The following is a 17,866-nucleotide window of genomic DNA, read 5'->3' as shown; positions in this document are numbered from 1 at the left end:
TACACAACTTCCAACAACAATTTAAGGTGGCGGCGAGTCCACAAAACGTCGACCCTTTTGATAATGTATTGACATGTTTCAGTCTAACATCACAAAAGATAAAATACATTTATTTTTATTTGTCAGGTGACATATTGCAATTAAAAACATGACTAACAGCTTAATTGCTATGTAAAATATTGAAATGTATTTTAGGATTATAAATGGATGAAAATATATTTTAATACCAAGTTTCCGTCCTCTGATTGTTGAGTTGATTGTGGACGGCTATTGGCTCACTGGGAAAATGTACAACTTACAACAAAGCTGATTTTACATATATATTTACATATACTGTTTTAAAGACACCATCAGGTCAAAACACTTACATATTTAATCCAAGGCAATACATGAGCATGGTCACCATCTTTCTCCATACAGTGTATGCATTCCAGTAAACGCCACAGAACTTCATTTCTTGTTTTAAAATAAGTTGGTGTAGATTCCCGGGGATGCATTAAGTAAAGGACGCACGAGGCTTCACGGCCCAAAAAAGTGGGCGGAGCTGGCAGGTGTCAGTAGCGACGTGGCTGACCGGATCCAGGCTCGTATTGCCATGGAGAGCAGTATTCTGATTGTGTCACGTGAGTGACACCATGCAGCAGGTGCGCCGATCAGCGGGAAGGTTCCGTGAAGCCTCGCTCTCCTGGCACTCTTCCCCAAGTCCCGTCGGGAGCACCAGCCCACAGAGGGCGTTCTGTACATTTCTTTGCAGTGGAATAAATGCTGGTACTTGTACAAACATTCAATGGGCCAAGAAGTTCGTTAGGAACATGCCCTCGTCGGATCGCTGGTGGACGAGGCAGCTGCAGACAGTCCCTCCGAAGTTTCCCGTTTAGAAGCGTCATTTTACGAAGAGAATCCAAGCCACTGCGCGGAGTATGATGTCCGTGTAAGTCCTCGATATTTCACTGTTCCCATTCAAACACAATATCAGATGTCAGTGTTCGTAGATAAAGGTGCAAATTTTCCCCTGAACTGTCCGTTCTGTGGCGACATCGCTGTAGAGGTGAGGTAAGCAATACCCAGGACGAGGCCTTTTTTAATCCTTTGGGACTGCGTTATTGGGGGATAGCAGTCACATGACCCAACTGATTTTTGCTGATTTCCCCAAGTGAAATGATATGTAATCGAGCGTAGTATACTCATTGAAAGCAGATAATTGTTATCCTTTTATATACATTTTTATTTGTAATACCCTGCTACGATGGAATGTTGTTCAATACGTTATCCTTCCGTCAGTACTTCAGAACACAAAGTATTCATTTATAGAAAATAAAAAAGGAACATAGGATATATTTTTTTCCGCATGCAAATCTATAATGTTCGGTAAACATGGGGATTGTTTGATTAATGTGAAGCAAATGCGAAAATTCCAGCGGTTTCCAAATTGCTACATCTAACCATAAAATCCAGTAACCGGCGGGTTAAGGTTTTCTGGTGTATGAAGTGATTTAGGCGCGGCATTTTTAAGTTCTTTGGCACGCTGTCCTGTCTTAGCTGGCACGACCAGCAGTGCTTAGTTGCGGTTTCTGCGACGTCAAGCTGACCAGTAGGCCTGTTTGTGTCCGTCACTGCCCCGCGTGTACAATTCTGGTCGGTGAGTGAATGAAAACTTCAAACAGAATCGCAGAAGCTGTGGGTTTGTGATTGTCCTCATCGCAATGAACACCTATCACCACACGATGGCGCTGTTGCTTTGCAACTCAAGGGTCACTGAGCGCTGTGCTCACAGCTATCAGCGATGATCTTCTAAAAAAACACAAAACAAAAAAAAAAAAAAAGTGCGTTACCTTAATACTCAAATATTCGAAAACCACACGAGTTATGGGCTTCTTGTGGCCAAATAAAGCTTTGCTTATTATCTGTGCTAAAACGGAAATGATTATTGTTAAATTGAAGGTCGGATTTTCCCATGTGTTAACCACCCGCTTCTTCACAGAGGCGAAATTATTATTATTATTTTTTTACTAACCCTGTTGCTCCAAATTGCACGGCACACCTGTGAGCTTCTGGTGAATCTAACTACCAACCGATAAATTGGCGATAGGAGAGTCGTTATTGATTTGAACCAGTGTCGAGGACATTTCCCTGTACAACAAAATAATACGACTGTATTAAATCAGGGCCTTGCTAATAATAGCTATAGGACAGACCCACCCATTTTGGGATTTCTGAACTGTGCTGAGTCTCGTTTAAATGTACATGGCCTACCCACGAGATTTATACTGAACACTGAGGGCTTTGTTGCCAAACATTAAAATCACAGCGTCAATCGACTTTAATGCGCAGCGAGATCGCTTATATGGATTGCAATGTCCCGAGTTCTACTGCGAAAAAAAATGTGATTGCGGTCATGTGTTCATTTCAAACTGTGACCAGAATCCGACGAGCATGTGTGTGCTCCCACTTTTAAAGAGCGATGGTCTCATTTATATACTGCGTGTAAGCGCTCTCTCCCACACTTCACTATGGAAATGAAACCCTAAGCAGTCACCACCAAAGATGGTGACTTTTTTTTCTTTACTAGCCTGAAAATAACCTTAAAATCCCTAGTTTGTCTTGTTTACAATTTTGTTTACAATTTTTGTCTTAGTTGATTTTTCTTTGAGTTTTTTACTTTAAAGGAATGTACTTTAGTTTTAGGAATTTAGAACCAATAAAGACAAGAATCCAGAACAGATCTGCCTGTCTGGTTGGTTTGCAGTTTTGCTGGGGATGACTTAAGCTGGCTAAATTCCTGGTTTAACCTTAAATGTTTTAAAGCGGGTTTAAGTTAGCTTTTAAGAAGACTTCAAAGGTTCTTTTTTTCCCAATTTTGTATAAGTAGTTATGGAGAATCCTAACCTTATTGGTGTGGACTGTGTCCATAGGATGGTTAACAAACTATTTTGCCAGTTTGGCTAGTTTACTGCCAGCCCAGTCTGTGTATTCAGCTTCCATACAGGAGAGGTAGACCGTGTGACTGAAGAAAGGCTTTAATTACACTCACGAGTCAGCGTCCTTTCAAAGCTGCACTTATTTTTCTCTTTTTTTATGCATCTCAAGCACTTAACTCAGTCTTAACTGTGCATCATGAATTCCTGAAATAAACTGTATACACTGTATTCTATCACCTTGTTACTGTGACTGTTGAGGATCCAAAGCCCATTGAACCTTATGCCGAACTGGGCCACCCCTGGTTTTGCTCGATGGAAAGCTAAAGCTAACGGGCTAGCTAACGATCAAACGTCAATCACACTCACTGCTGCTGTTGGGGAAATAGGCTGTACCTAGGAGCTAGATACTCAACCTGAATTGACTCAAGGAAAATATAAAACTAAGGTCTGTCAGTGGGAAAAGATGAGAGCTACACAAGTCGCATTAGGTAAATGTCGTAGGTGGAGGAATCGCATTACTGCATTATTCAACCCCCCCCCCCTCCCCAATCAACCCAATTCACCCTGTCTTCAGTGTATACAAGCCCTCCAACACTCAGGTGTTCCAGAGTCACTAAGCAACAACTGACATGGCTTCTGAATTTGAATACGAGCCAAGGTCCTAATTCAGTTAGGTTTTCCTCCGCAACTAATATCTATGGCTTTTCCTACACAGTGTGGGGGGGGAGGTCTGTGGATACGCAAACAAACCCCTTCCAAGTAATGATGTGACAACATTGTTTTAAACAAATACAACTTTAAACATATTGACGCATATAAAATGTACTTCAATACACCTATGAATGTGAGAAACATTCTGTTTTTAAGGAACACTGACAGTGGGACCAATCTTTACCTCAGCCTGGAGCTTTCTGCTTCGCCTCTCGTGCCCTAAGGGCTGCCCTTCGCTGGGTTTTAGGTTTGATCGAGCTGTTCCTGGATCAGGACTGGAAATCACACACATTCCTCCTGTTTAATTCTCAACTTTTAATTCTTTTAACTTTTAAAGTCCTCATAATTGTGTCCAGCTGACAGCTCAATCAAACCTGTTTAACTTGAGTCCCCACCCCCCCACCAGGACAGAGAGATTGTGGAAGGGGGGCCTAACCAAGATAGACTGAGTGAAAATCTGATTTAACCCCCCCCCCCTCCCCTAAGAGGGTGGGATATGGGGGAGAGGCAGAGCCTCTGCTCAGTCATGCAGTAGAAGCAGATATGGACATAGCGCCCCCCACAGGCTGGGAGTGTAACACACATCAGTGGTCCTGTTCAGAAAATAAAACAAACAAAAGAGAAGAAGGTTAAAGCAGAGAGATTTGAGCTCTGGGCGTGACACCCCACTTTAGGAGAGTGAGAGAGGTTCTGGTTCCGGGTTGCTCTGTGGCCCCGGGGTGGAGGGGCGGGGCGTGGGCCTGGATTTGGGCGGGGCGCTGGGGAACCCGCTGGCTTGTTCCTCCTCCTCCTCCTGCTGCTCCTCCTCCTCCTGCTCCTCTAGGTTCTCGAGCATCTCCTGGATCAGGGGTGGCATCAAACCTGGGATCTCCATTTTCAGCGAGATCACCCGCTCTGCACCTGCAACACCCCAACCACACCGTCACTGACTCCACCCAGAGAGCCACACCGTCACTGAGTCCACCCACAGAAACTCCACCCCATCACTGACTCCACCCACAGAGCCACACCCTGTCACTGACTCCACCCACAGAGCCACACCCCATCACTGACTCCACCCACAGAAACTCCACCCCATCACTGAGTCCACCCACAGAGCCACACCCCATCACTGACTCCACCCACAGAAACTCCACCCCATCACTGAGTCCACCCACTCAAACTCCACCCCATCACTGACCCCACCCACAGAGCCACACCCTGTCACTGACTCCACCCACAGAACCACACCCCATCACTGACTCCACCCAGAGAGCCACACCGTCACTGACTCCACCCAGAGAGCCACACCGTCACTTACTCCACCCAGAGAGCCACACCCCCATCACTGACTCCACCCAGAGAGCCACACCTGTCACTGACTCCACCCACAGAACCACACCCATCACTGACTCCACCCAGAGAGCCACACCCCCGTCACTGACTCCACCCAGAGAGCCACACCCCTGTCACTGACTCCACCCACAGAACCACACCCCTGTCACTGACTCCACCCACAGAACCACACCCCATCACTGACTCCACCCACAGAGCCACACCCCGTTATTGACTCCACCCACAGAGCCACACCCATCACTGACTCACCACGACTCCACCCCACTAGCCACCCACAGAGCCACACCGTCACTGACTCCACCCAGAGAGCCACACCCCCATCACTGACTCCACCCACAGAACCACACCCCATCACTGACTCCACCCACAGAGCCACACCCTGTCACTGACTCCACCCAGAGCCACACCCCCATCACTGACTCCACCCACAGAACCACACCCCCATCACTGACTCCACCCCACTATCCCAGAGCCACACCGTCCACATCACGAATTGACAGCCACCCCTGTCACGACCCCCCAGAGCCACACCCTATCACTGACTCCACCCACAGAGAATGCACCACAAACCACACCTGTCACTGACTCCACCCACAGAACACACCCATCACTGACTCCCCCAAGAGCCACACCCGTTTGTCTACCCGCTCTCACCGGAGCACCGGCCTCATGTCCATAACACCCCCATCATGCCACCCCAGAGCCACGTGTCACTGCTCACAGGATGCCCCAACTCACTGTCTCCACAGGAAGGGTGAGGTTGGGGCAGACCCTGTCTCCTGTTAGCGGGAGGGTGAGGGTTTTGGGGAGTGTCCTGTCTCCTGTTAGCGGGAGGGTGAGGGTTTTGGGAGTGTCCTGTCTCCTGTTAGCGGAGGGTGAGGGTTTTGGGGAGTGTCCTGTCCTGTCTGCCTTTGTTAGCGGGAGGGTGAGGGTTTTGGGGAGTGTCCTGTCTCCTGTTAGCGGGAGGGTGAGGGTTTTGGGGAGTGTCCTGTCTCCTGTTAGCGGGAGGGTGAGGGTTTTGGGGAGTGTCCTGTCTCCTGTTAGCGGGAGGGTGAGGGTTTTGGGGAGTGTCCTGTCTCCTGTTAGCAGGAGGGTGAGGGTTTTGGGGAGTGTCCTGTCTCCTGTTAGCGGGAGGGTGAGGGTTTTGGGGAGTGTCCCGTCTCCTGTTAGCGGGAGGGTGAGGTGCACCGGTTTCAGGCGGCCTGACCTTTGGCACTAATGCTGCGCAGGTCGGTGATCTTCATCAGGGTCTTGGGGAACATGTGGGGCATGCTGGGACGGCGTTTGCGGACGTAGATCTTCAGCGCCTCCAGCAGGGGCTCCTGCAGCTGATCGACCCGCGACGGCTCCTCCAGGTCCTGCCGGTCTGAAACGCAAGCCCCGCCCCCCACTGTGAGGTCACATCCTGCCCCCGCCCACTACCACCTGCCGCACATCAGCATTGTGACGTTACATCCCGGAAAAAGCAAGTGACTGCTATACCGCTCTTAACCAGGAGGTGGCAGTGTGATTATTTAAAACATCTCCACGCAATCATTTTCAATGCGGCTCAGCTTTTGGTTGCTCAAAATCGTGTGATATTTCATCAGATTCAGACATTTTGGGCCTCAGATCTGAGAGATTCGGCACGTCGGGAATACGCTTCTCCACATTACGGGTTTTACATTAAAGTTTCACTGTCTGACATTTCATCCAGAGCTGCACTGTTTACCCTGGGGGGGGGGGGGGCACCGTCTAACACACCCCTACAACCAGCCCCCCCGTCATGCCAATGAGTAACCTGCTTAAATCAACCCGCCCCCCACCCGCTGACCACAATGATGGTTCATTCCTGCCCTATAGGATGGTAACCTCTTTCCTGTGGATTCAGGAGGACCACAATGTCTGCAGGTTTAACTCCAGTCCTGGAGGGCCACAGTGTCTGCAGGTTTAACTCCAGTCCTGGAGGGGGCGCTGCATCTGCAGGTTTAACTCCAGTCCTGGAGGGCCGCAGTGTCTGCAGGTTTAACTCCAGTCCTGGAGGGCCGCAGTGTCTGCAGGTTTAACTCCAGTCCTGGAGGGCCGCAGTGTCTGCAGGTTTAACTCCAGTCCTGGAGGGCCGCAGTGTCTGCAGGTTTAACTCCAGTCCTGGAGGGGGCGCTGTGTCTGCAGGTTTAACTCCAGTCCTGGAGGGCCGCAGTGTCTGCAGGTTTAACTCCAGTCCTGGAGGGCCGCAGTGTCTGCAGGTTTAACTCCAGTCCTGGAGGGCCGCAGTGTCTGCAAGTTTAACTCCAGCCCTGGAGGGGGCGTTGTGACTACAGGTTGCTGGTCTAAGCCCTGTTTTATGGTGCAGTACGCTGACTGCAGCGCTATCAGACCCCACACAGCCGAGTGGAGTGCAGTAGGCTGCTTTACGCAGCGGGGGGCGCTGTAGCCCACCTCCGGAGATGAGGCAGATGGCGCTGAGCAGGCCGGTCTCGGTGTCGTCCATCTGGATGGGCAGCAGCTGGCCTGCGAAGGCGAACACCAGGTCGGTGAGCGGCCCGAAGCCGGCGTTGTGCATCTGCGTGCGGTTCAGCGTCAGGCCGTCCGAGAAGGTCATGGTGTCCTGGTCCGGCGTGTAGCGTGTGCAGATGCGCAGGATCTTGGGGGGGGGGGGGGGGTCAACTTACATTCCAACTCCAATTCAGTTCAAATCAGAAAATCAGCTGAAATTTGATTAATGACTACAAGATAAAATCACCCATAATGCATTACGGGCATTTGGCATTGCTCTCCCATTTTTGGACCTTATTATTAGTCTTTCATAAACTGCAATAAATAGATAAATGTCTTTTGATATGACTAAAATCACCCTGTCCAAACGTGAACAGACTGTTCGCTGCATATTACGCCATCCTTTAGTCTCGGAATGTTTCTGAATCATCTGGCACCGCGGAGGTGGAGGGACAGGTACGGGACGGGTACGGGACGGAGGTGTCCCACCGCCCGGGGACAGGACCTCACCAGGATGTCCAGACAGGCGGATTTCAGGAGGGTGATCTGGTCGGCGATGGTCAGCCCGGTGAAGCCCGGCACTCGTTTGGCAAACTCCACGATTTTGATGATGCACTTGGTGGACAGCTCGCTGAACTTGTCCCACAGCCCGAGGTCCAGCCGCACCCGGTGCTCTGCACTCGAGTTCTGAGGGTAGGAGGAGCAGAAACGGGGGAGAGGGATGGAGAGAGAAGGAGAGAGAGGGGAGAGAGGGGACATGGGAGGCAGAGTGTGAGGAGGGATGCTGCGAGACGTTCGTGTGTACCTGCCTGCGTGAGTGCGTGCGTGCGTGCCTGCGTGCGTGCGTGCGTGTGTACCTGCCTGCGTGCCTGCGTGCCTGCCTGCGTGCGTGCGTGCGTGCCTGCGTGCCTGCGTGTCCTAAAAGGCTGCAGCACGTTTCAGAATCACAAACTCACACCTGCACTCTTCACACGCGTCAGACTCACAACCGCGTCAGACTCGCTTTTTCAAAAACACAGGGCCACAACTATGTGGACTCTGAATAAGAAACAAACTTAAATCACAAAAACTTGAATATTTCACAGCCATACGGAGTTAATCTTCCATCGATAACGAGGGGGGACAACTTCTCGCAGTCAGCAAGCGACGATATTACACTTTGAGCAAACATCACGGGTTACCTTCCAGTTGTTGCGATCCATTAGAGAAAGATTCTCTAAAAAAAAGAAAAGTAGCCATAAAAAACTGCCTCCTCCAGCAAGTCTTCATAAAATCTGGTCCCTCGGAGCGGGTAATGTGGGCGTGTCTGTGCAGAGAGCATTATCTACGTCCCAGATCCTTCACCTCACACAAAGCGGCTTTTCAGAGCGAATCTGTCGATCGCTACGGCCTGGAGTCACAGGACCCACGAGGCGCACGGATGACCCATGTGTGCACAGAATTACTGACAATAAGAAAAGGTCAGTTCTTTTTATGTTGGGAAAATAAGAGCGCGGATCACGGTCACCGATTGTGGCTGTGGCCTGCAGCCACACACTTAACATCTGACCCGTTTCGCTAATACAATGCGCGGTTTCTAAATGTGCGGCCGACTACACAGTGCACAGAAAGCCGGAGAATCTTCCCTGGAGGCGAGGACCTGACCGACGCCACCAGGGTACGATGAACGGTCCGGTCAGAGAGAACAGCCAGCAGCAGACTGGTGTGAAATGGCAGCCATTTTTGAAGCTGCCGATCTGGTCTGTTATTCACACTGACATTGACCCAGATCTTCTTCATGCCCCCCCCCACGTGTATCTGTAAGTCCCATTCTTATTCTTAAAAAAATTTTTTTGTTGACTTAACTACACTCGTGCATCATTGCCATGCTGTCCACACACGGAACGCTAAGCAATGCAAACAATCCACAGCCAAAACCGGGCAGTATAGCACAGAATATCTCTGCCTGAAAACAACTGGGGACCTGTAGGGTCTCTCAGTGATAACTGGTGACCTGTAGGGTCTCTCATTGATAACTGGTGACCTGTAGGGTCTCTCATTGATAACTGGTGACCTGTAGGGTCTCTCATTGATAACTGGTGACCTGTAGGGTCTCTCATTGATAACTGGTGACCTGTAGGGTCTCTCATTGATAACTGCTAACCTGTAGGGTCTCTCAGTGATAACTGCTGACCTGTAGGGTCTCTCATTGATAACTGGTGACCTGTAGGGTCTCTCAGTGATAACTGGTGACCTGTAGGGTCTCTCAGTGATAACTGGTGACCTGTAGGGTCTCTCATTGATAACTGGTGACCTGTAGGGTCTCTCAGTGATAACTGGTGACCTGTAGGGTCTCTCAGTGATAACTGGTGACCTGTAGGGTCTCTCATTGATAACTGGTGACCTGTAGGGTCTCTCATTGATAACTGGTGACCTGTAGGGTCTCTCATTGATAACTGGTGACCTGTAGGGTCTCTCATTGATAACTGCTAACCTGTAGGGTCTCTCAGTGATAACTGGTGACCTGTAGGGTCTCTCATTGATAACTGGTGACCTGTAGGGTCTCTCAGTGATAACTGGTGACCTGTAGGGTCTCTCAGTGATAACTGGTGACCCGTAGGGTCTCTCATTGATAACTGGTGACCCGTAGGGTCTCTCATTGATAACTGGTGACCTGTAGGGTCTCTCAGTGATAACTGCTAACCTGTAGGGTCTCTCGGTAATAACTCCTAACCTATAGGGTCCCTCATTGATAACTGGTGATGCCGTGGGCGTGTCCCGGTGTTAGTGGGCGTATCCCAGCGTACTCACCGTGGTGCACTTGCCCAGCGTACTCACCGTGGTGCACTTGCCCAGCGTACTCACCGTGGTGCACTTGCCCAGCGTACTCACCGTGGTGCACTTGCCCAGCGTACTCACCGTGGTGCACTTGCCCAGCGTACTCACCGTGGTGCGCTTGCTCCAGCGTACTCACCATGGTGCACTTGCCCAGCGTACTCACCGTGGTGTACTTGCCCAGCGTACTCACCGTGGTGCACTTGCCCAGCGTACTCACCGTGGTGCACTTGCCCAGGATACTCACTGTGGTGTACTTGCCCAGCGTACTCACTGTGGTGCACTTGCCCAGCGTACTCACCGTGGTGCACTTGCCCAGCGTACTCACCGTGGTGCACTTGCCCAGCGTACTCACCGTGGTGCACTTGCCCAGGATACTCACCGTGGTGCACTTGCCCAGCGTACTCACCGTGGTGTACTTGCCCAGCTGGCCCAGGGAGGGAAAGGTCTCCTGGTGTGCTTTTCGGATCCTCTCCACGATGGTCTCCAGCTCGCCCGTTAGCTCGTAGCGCTCCGCTAGCTCTCTCCTCGGACTCTCCTTCCGCTTCTTATTCCGGTCATTTCTGACCGCTGGGGGGTGGGGGTGAGACATAAACATGGATTGAACCACCTTTATTGTTTTCATTTGGCGGGGCGGCAGGGGGGGGGGGGGTCTGACGTAGTCCTTTTAGCACCGAACAGTGAATGGAATACTCAGCAGTGATTTTAGCATGTGCCCACAGCACATTAGTACCCACAATCCCCATTAACATGCCGCTCACGTCTCTCCTGTTTACGTGTGTTGCCACTACAGCCACTTATGGATAATTCTGTGCTGACGTAGATTCCCATGCAGTTTGCCCCTAAATTGGGTTATTATTAATGAGCTGCTTTTTAAAGTTCAGCAGAATCAGGGTATACAACTTTTTTAAATTTCACTAATAGTTTGGGTCAGTTAGCAAACTGCAGTGAATTTACTCATGGAAATGACTCATGTGTGCGTTCAAATATTTATTTATAATTAGAATATGGAAATAACAATACTCCAGTATTTAATCTGGCTATGGCGTATAAACATCCATTATCTATACCCGCTTATCCTGGGGAGGGTCGCCGGGGGTGCTGGAGCCTATCCCAGCATGCATTGGGCAAGAGGCAGGAATACAGCCTGGACAGGCTGCAAATCTATCGCAGGGCACACTCACCATTCACTCACACACTCACACCAATGGGCAATTTAGAGTCTCCAATCAGCCTACCTGCATGTCTCTGGACCCTGGGAGAAAACCGAGAACCCGGAGATAACCCATGCAGACACGGGGAGAGCATGCAAACCAAAAGGCCCAGGCCTGGTACACACTGCCCCACCCTGCTGCCCGGAGTACATACGGTGTAGTAAAAGTTTTTCTACGGGTAGTGGGGGGAACAAAAAACTGACAAACTGGCCAATGAAAACGCACTGAAGTGACTTGTTTGACATGTCAGCTCAGCGGAACCGGGGACAGTGGACTGCCCGGGGCAATCAGAACCCAGGCAACCCACTGAGAGGCCCTCCACTCCACTCAGGAAACCTTGGCAGCTGTGGGTGCCATGGCAACAGGCCCCTCCCTCCCTTCCTCCTCGGGTGGCTCCTCGCTTGCATTGGAGAGAAGGCCGGTGGCGGTGGCGGTTCCCCAAAGCCGCCATTCCCCCCCCCACCCACCCCCCGTGGCATTGTGGCGGGGGGGGGGCATCCATCTGGGGCCGCCGCACCGAGGTCCCCGGCCGCCCACTCCTTAACATTCTGAGTCTTAATACAACCCCCCACCATCAGGCTCATTCACCTGGCAATGCCTGCGGAAGCACGCTTTCCCACAGGATGTGACGTCACACAGGAAGGAACGCGGCGGGGCGTGGCAGGGCTGGAAAACCCGTGCACCTGCTCACAAAGGCTGGAAACTGACCCTCACTGCGCGTTCGTTAAAACCGATCCTAGTAACGATTCACTGATTCAGCAATAAAGACTCAACGATTCAGCAGCAACGAGCAGACAATCCCACAATGACGTTTTGGCAATAACAACTCAATGATTTGATAAAGACTAATCGATTCGGCAATAACGTTTCCCCAATAATGACTCAATGATTCAGCAATAACAGCTCAACGATTCAGCATTAACAACTCAATCATTCAGCATTAATGACTCAATGATTCGGCATTCACGACTCAATGATTCAGCATTAATGACTCAATGATTCAGTGACAGCCATTCAGAAATATTGACTCAACAATTCAGCCATAATGATTCATTCTGTTATTACTGCTGAATCGTTGAATCGTTCATTCTGTTATTACTGCTGAATCGTTGAATTGTTTGTTCTGTTATTACTGCTGAATCATTGAATCGTTCATTCTGTTATTACTGCTGAATCGTTGAATCGTTCATTCTGTTATTACTGCTGAATCGTTGAATCGTTCATTCTGTTATTACTGCTGAATCGTTGACATTGCCGTGGCACAATTTAGCATTCGTTCTTTGACCTGTCAATCCTGCATAGGATGGTTAAACTTGGCACCCTGATTGGTCAGATAAAACATGGCACTCCTGATTGGTTGGATTGATTGGTGTTTGACACCTTCAACCAACACTTCCCTGGACCTCTGCTTGCAAACCCCCAAAATACTTTTGTCTTCCTCTGAAGAGCACTTTGAGAAGATTTCCACACACACGGTGAGCTGCATCACACGTTAAAAATGACAGCGAGGTCAAACAGAGGTCGTTTTCTACCGCAGAGGAACGCACAGTGGGATAGCGGTGCTCGGCTACGCTACTGAGCGTGCTCAGAACTGAGGCCCCGCAGATCTTTACACTGATGGGGGGGGGGGGAGGGGCATGACATTTAGGAAGAGCCACATCGCCCCCAGCGATCAATTCCCCTCCACCCGAATCACCGCGACTGGGACGCCAGCAAACATTCAGTCAGCCCCCCGGGCAGAGAAATAAATGGGATTTAAAACCTGCAGATGGGCAACATTAATCACAAGCGGGGCACTGGGACCCCTGAGGGTACCCCCCCCCCCCTCATTCCGCCACTCGGATAAACTATCTCTGTCCTTTAAACACCCCGCCCCTGCCCCACACACACCCTTTACAAGCCTACACATCGAGCCTCAGTGGGAAAGATATCATAACTAATAACTGCATAAACAGGTTGGTGTTTAAATCAATGGACTGAGACCTGGGACACAAAAAGGAAAAAAGAGAAACAGAGAAACAGCCATGCAAGCTTTTTTTTGGTGGGGGGGGGGCGTAGGTTCAGGGCGGGGGTGTGGTTCAGGGTGGGGTTTAGGCCGTGGTGGGGTTTAGGGTAGGGTGCAGTTCAGGGTGGGGTTTAGGGTGTAGGGCAGGGTGCGGTTCAGGGTGGGGTTTAGGGTTTAGGGCAGGGTGCAGTTCAGGGTGGGGTTTAGGGTGTAGCAGGGTGCGGTTCAGGGTGGGGTTTAGGGTGTAGGGCAGGGTGGGGTTTAGGGTTTAGGACAGGGTGTGGTTCAGGGTGGGGTTTAGGGCGTGGTGGGGTTTAGGGCAGGGTGCGGTTCAGGGTGGGGTTTAGGGTGTAGGGCAGGGTGGGTTAGGTTTAGGGTGGTTCAGGGTAGGGGTGGGTGGTTCAGGGTGGGGTTTGGGGCGTGGTGGGGTTTAGGGTAGGGTGCGGTTCAGGGTGGGGTTAGGGTTAGGGCAGGGTGGGGTTTAGGGTTTAGGGCAGGGTGTGGTTCAGGGGGGTTTAGGGGGGTGGTGGGGTTTAGGGCAGGGGTGGAGCGTTCAGGGTGGGGTTTAGGGTTTAGGGCAGGGTGGGTTCAGGGTGGGGTTTAGGGTGGGTAGGGCAGGGTGGGGTTTAGGGTTTAGGGCAGGGTGGGTTCAGGGTGGGGTTTAGGTAGGGCAGGGTGGGTTTAGGGTTTAGGGCAGGGTGTGGTTCAGGGCGTGGTGGGGTTTAGGGTAGGGTGCGGTTCAGGGTGCGGTTTAGGGTGTAGGACAGGGTGTGGTTCAGGGTGGGGTTTAGGGCGTGGTGGGGTTTAGGGTAGGGTGTGGTTCAGGGTGGGGTTTAGGGTTGGAGGGTAGGGTGGGTGTAGGGTGGGGTTTAGGTTTAGGGCAGGGTGGGTGTCAGGGTGGGGTTCAGGGTCGGGTTTAGGGGGTGGGGTTTAGGCAGGGTGTGGTTCAGGGTGGGGTTTAGGGCGTGGTGGGGTTTAGGACAGGGTGTGGTTCAGGGTGGGGTTTAGGGCGTGGTGGGGTTTAGGGTAGGGTGCGGTTCAGGGTGGGGTTTAGAGTGTAGGGCAGGGTGGGGTGTAGGGTGGGGTTTAGGGTTTAGGGCAGGGTGTGGTTCAGGGTGGGGTTTAGGGTGGGGTGTATGGTGCGGGACTCACACTCTTTGGACATCCCCACACCGAAGCACTTCTGCAGACGGCAGAACTGGCACCTGTTCCTGGTGACTTTGTTAATGATGCAGCTCCTCTCTCTGTGACAGGTGTACATCATGTTCTTCTGTATACTCCTGCGGAAGAAGCCCTGCACAGGGGGAGGGGGGGAGAGTGGGAGGAAGAAAAGAGAAATCAATCTTTCAGTTATTCAGACAAATCCAACAAGCCAGAGTCTTGTTGTGTCAACAGGTGCTGAATTCAATCAATCAATCAATCAGCCAGCCAGCCAGCCAGTCAATCAATCAAGGCTATTTGAGGGAAGGGGAGAGAGAAAGGGAGAGAGAAAGGCTGCACAATATGTAGCTACCTGCCACAGCTTGAGGGGCAGTTATGATCCTTAATAAATTATAATGAATTGTTATAATAAATTATAATGAATTGTCATGTGTTGTCATGCCATTTTCTCCCATTTTTCTCCCCAATTTAGTCGTTCTACCAATTCCCTGTGTGTATCACACAGTCCTGGTCGATGCGCTATCCTCTGTCGGTCTGGGGAGGGTGTAGACTACCACATGCCTCCTCCGATACATGTGGAGTCGCCAGCCGCTTCTTTTCACCTGACAGCGAGGAGTTTCACTGGGAGAGCATAACGTGCACTGAGGTTCACGCTATCTCCCCCAAATCCCCTCCCTGCTGAACAGGCGCCCCGACCAACCAGTAGGAGTCACTAATGCAACGATCAGGACTCGTACCCTCAACGGCTTCCCACCCACAAACACTGCCAACTGTGTTCGTAGGAACGTCTGCCCAAGCCGGAGGCACCGCTGCCGGGGACTGAACCCGGGTCTCTGCGGTGGTAGGCCAGTGCTTTTACCTCATGTGTTGTTTTATTAATGTTGTTCTTAAGTACATGTATCTGCATGTACTTGTTAATTGTTTTTTTACCGATGGCATTACACTGTGTTATGTACATTGCAATGTGTTTAGTCAAGCATTGGCAACATGTAGACTGAAAAATGAATCTGAATTTAATTGAATTGAGAGAGAGAGAGAGAGGGAGAGGGATGGTGGAGAGAGGGGGAGAGAGGGAGAGAGAGAGAGAGAGAGAGAGAGATTGTATACTGGATGAGGATGAGACCTCTGTAGGAGGCATGCTTCTCTGGCACACAGCAGGCTCACAGCTGTCAGGTGAGAGGTGGGGTTCTTATGGGGGGGGCGGGGGGTCAGGGGGCGTAACTGGAGTGATGGAAACAGAGGGTCCTGTGTTTCAGCATTAAGCTGGCCAAAATGAAATACACACACACATACGTGCACATGCATGCACACACACACACATCAGTGCTGTATGTATTTTCAAATCTGTATTTTTATTTTATTTTAAACATGAGTTTCCATGCTCATGGTCGTCATGACAGTACCTGTTTGTATTTCATATTTAAAATGCCCCTGGAAGGGTTTTTAATGGGAGACCCGTGTACTCTATGATCCAAACTAAAGTGGAACTGGCCCTCGACTATCTTATAAAATGAAAACCTCTGAACTTTGGTGACGTATCAAGGGCTGCTATTATCTGTCTGTATGTACTTTTGCCGAATTTGTGCACCTTTACCTGTATTTGCGATTCTAAAATGTGTTCGGGACGTTTCTGGCTGTGGCACTGTTTCTGTGTGGGGAAGGGTGGGTGCGGCTGCAGACCTAGCTAGCGAAGAAGTCCAAATGCAGCAAAGCAAAAAGACCACAGGGCTCGTTCAAGAGAGTTAACTAGAATAAACTCCCTTCGGTGGCGCCAGCTGCAGGTCGCCACGGGCATTAACAGCAGCGTGGAGCCGCTCGCTATCTGCGGGACCTGAACATCACCTGTTAGGAACGTTACCTGTTAGGAACATCACCTGTTAGGAACATCACCTGCACTGTGAAGCGGGCAGCAATAACCAGGGTTCCAATGATAATACCGCTATCACATTCTACATAATGGAATTAATTAAGCTATAATTTAATCTGTTCTCTTACTGTTGTTCACAGCTGCTTTGTTCATGGTACTAACATTACCTGAAGGTATCCAGCTAGCTCTGTTAGGCGGGTAGCTAACTCTGCGGGAGTGGTTGGGGCTGAAGACAGAGGAGGAGAGTTCTTTGACTGTAAACACAGGCTATGCATAGCAGTGTCTATGCTCACGTTTTCAGTTATGGTGGTTTTGGCAACATCTGTGGTGACTGGTCACAAACGTTCACTTTCACACTCCAAATTCCAGAGTTCCATTTGAAACTAAGCTATTCGACCACTAGGAGCTCATCAAGTGCTTATTTCTCTCGGAAGATAATTCAGTGACAGTGTATTTAAGAGGAAAGACTGCCTCGAGTCTGACATGGTAATACTGAGCAGCATATCAAACCTCATTTTAAAGGCTTTTTGGATTTCAGACGCTTTCTCTCTCGCATTCAGCAAGTTCCTGTGCGTGCGTCGTCATATTTGAGTCCTTGGCTGGATTGCACCGACACCCCCAATGGAAAACAGCACAGAGAGGAGCAGATACAGAACGCAAACACACTGATTCACTATCGCTACAGACACGCCAGCGTGGAAAACAGCACAGAGAGGAGCAGATACAGAACGCAAACACACTGATTCACTATCGCTACAGACACGCCAGCGTGGAAAACAGCACAGAGAGGAGCAGATACAGAACGCAAACACACTGATTCACTATCGCTACAGACACGCCAGCGTGGAAAACAGCACAGAGAGGAGCAGATACAGAACGCAAACACACTGAATCACTATCGCTACAGACACGCCAGCGTGGAAAACAGCACAGAGAGGAGCAGATACAGAACGCAAACACACTGATTCACTATCGCTACAGACACGCCAGCGTGGAAAACAGCACAGAGAGGAGCAGATACAGAACGCAAACACACTGATTCACTATCGCTACAGACACGCCAGCGTGGAAAACAGCACAGAGAGGAGCAGATACGCAACATGATCACTATCGCTAAGAACGCACGTGAACAGCCGGAGAAGATAAGAGCAACAACTGACACTATCGCTACAGACACGCCAGCGTGGAAAACAGCACAGAGAGGAGCAGATACAGAACGCAAACACACTGATTCACTATCGCTACAGACACGCCAGCGTGGAAAACAGCACAGAGAGGAGCAGATACAGAACGCAAACACACTGAATCGCTATCGCTACAGACACGCCAGCGTGGAAAGGAATCAAATATGGCTTTTTTATTAGGA

The 17,866-nt window shown here is 50.4% G+C and overlaps 1 protein-coding gene across 2 annotated transcripts in view; it reads right to left on the bottom strand.

Annotated features, from left to right (window-relative positions):
• Window positions 1-3,243: 3,243 nt before the first annotated feature.
• Window positions 3,244-17,866, bottom strand: part of LOC135262274 (retinoic acid receptor beta-like) — a 26,040-nt gene continuing 11,417 nt past the window's right edge. For both annotated transcript variants that reach the window (XM_064349264.1, XM_064349265.1), the window contains 6 exons: window positions 14,625-14,766; window positions 10,663-10,823; window positions 7,950-8,126; window positions 7,383-7,587; window positions 6,172-6,330; window positions 3,244-4,529 (listed from right to left, as the gene is read on the bottom strand). In XM_064349264.1, the coding sequence (XP_064205334.1) occupies window positions 4,300-4,529; window positions 6,172-6,330; window positions 7,383-7,587; window positions 7,950-8,126; window positions 10,663-10,823; window positions 14,625-14,766 (1,074 nt within the window). In that variant the 3' untranslated portion in view covers window positions 3,244-4,299. The remainder of the gene's footprint in view (window positions 4,530-6,171; window positions 6,331-7,382; window positions 7,588-7,949; window positions 8,127-10,662; window positions 10,824-14,624; window positions 14,767-17,866) is intronic.

The sequence above is a fragment of the Anguilla rostrata genome, chromosome 8 (genome assembly GCF_018555375.3).
Source record: "Anguilla rostrata isolate EN2019 chromosome 8, ASM1855537v3, whole genome shotgun sequence".
NCBI lineage: Eukaryota > Metazoa > Chordata > Actinopteri > Anguilliformes > Anguillidae > Anguilla > Anguilla rostrata.
This window is presented reverse-complemented; position numbering and strand designations above follow the sequence as displayed.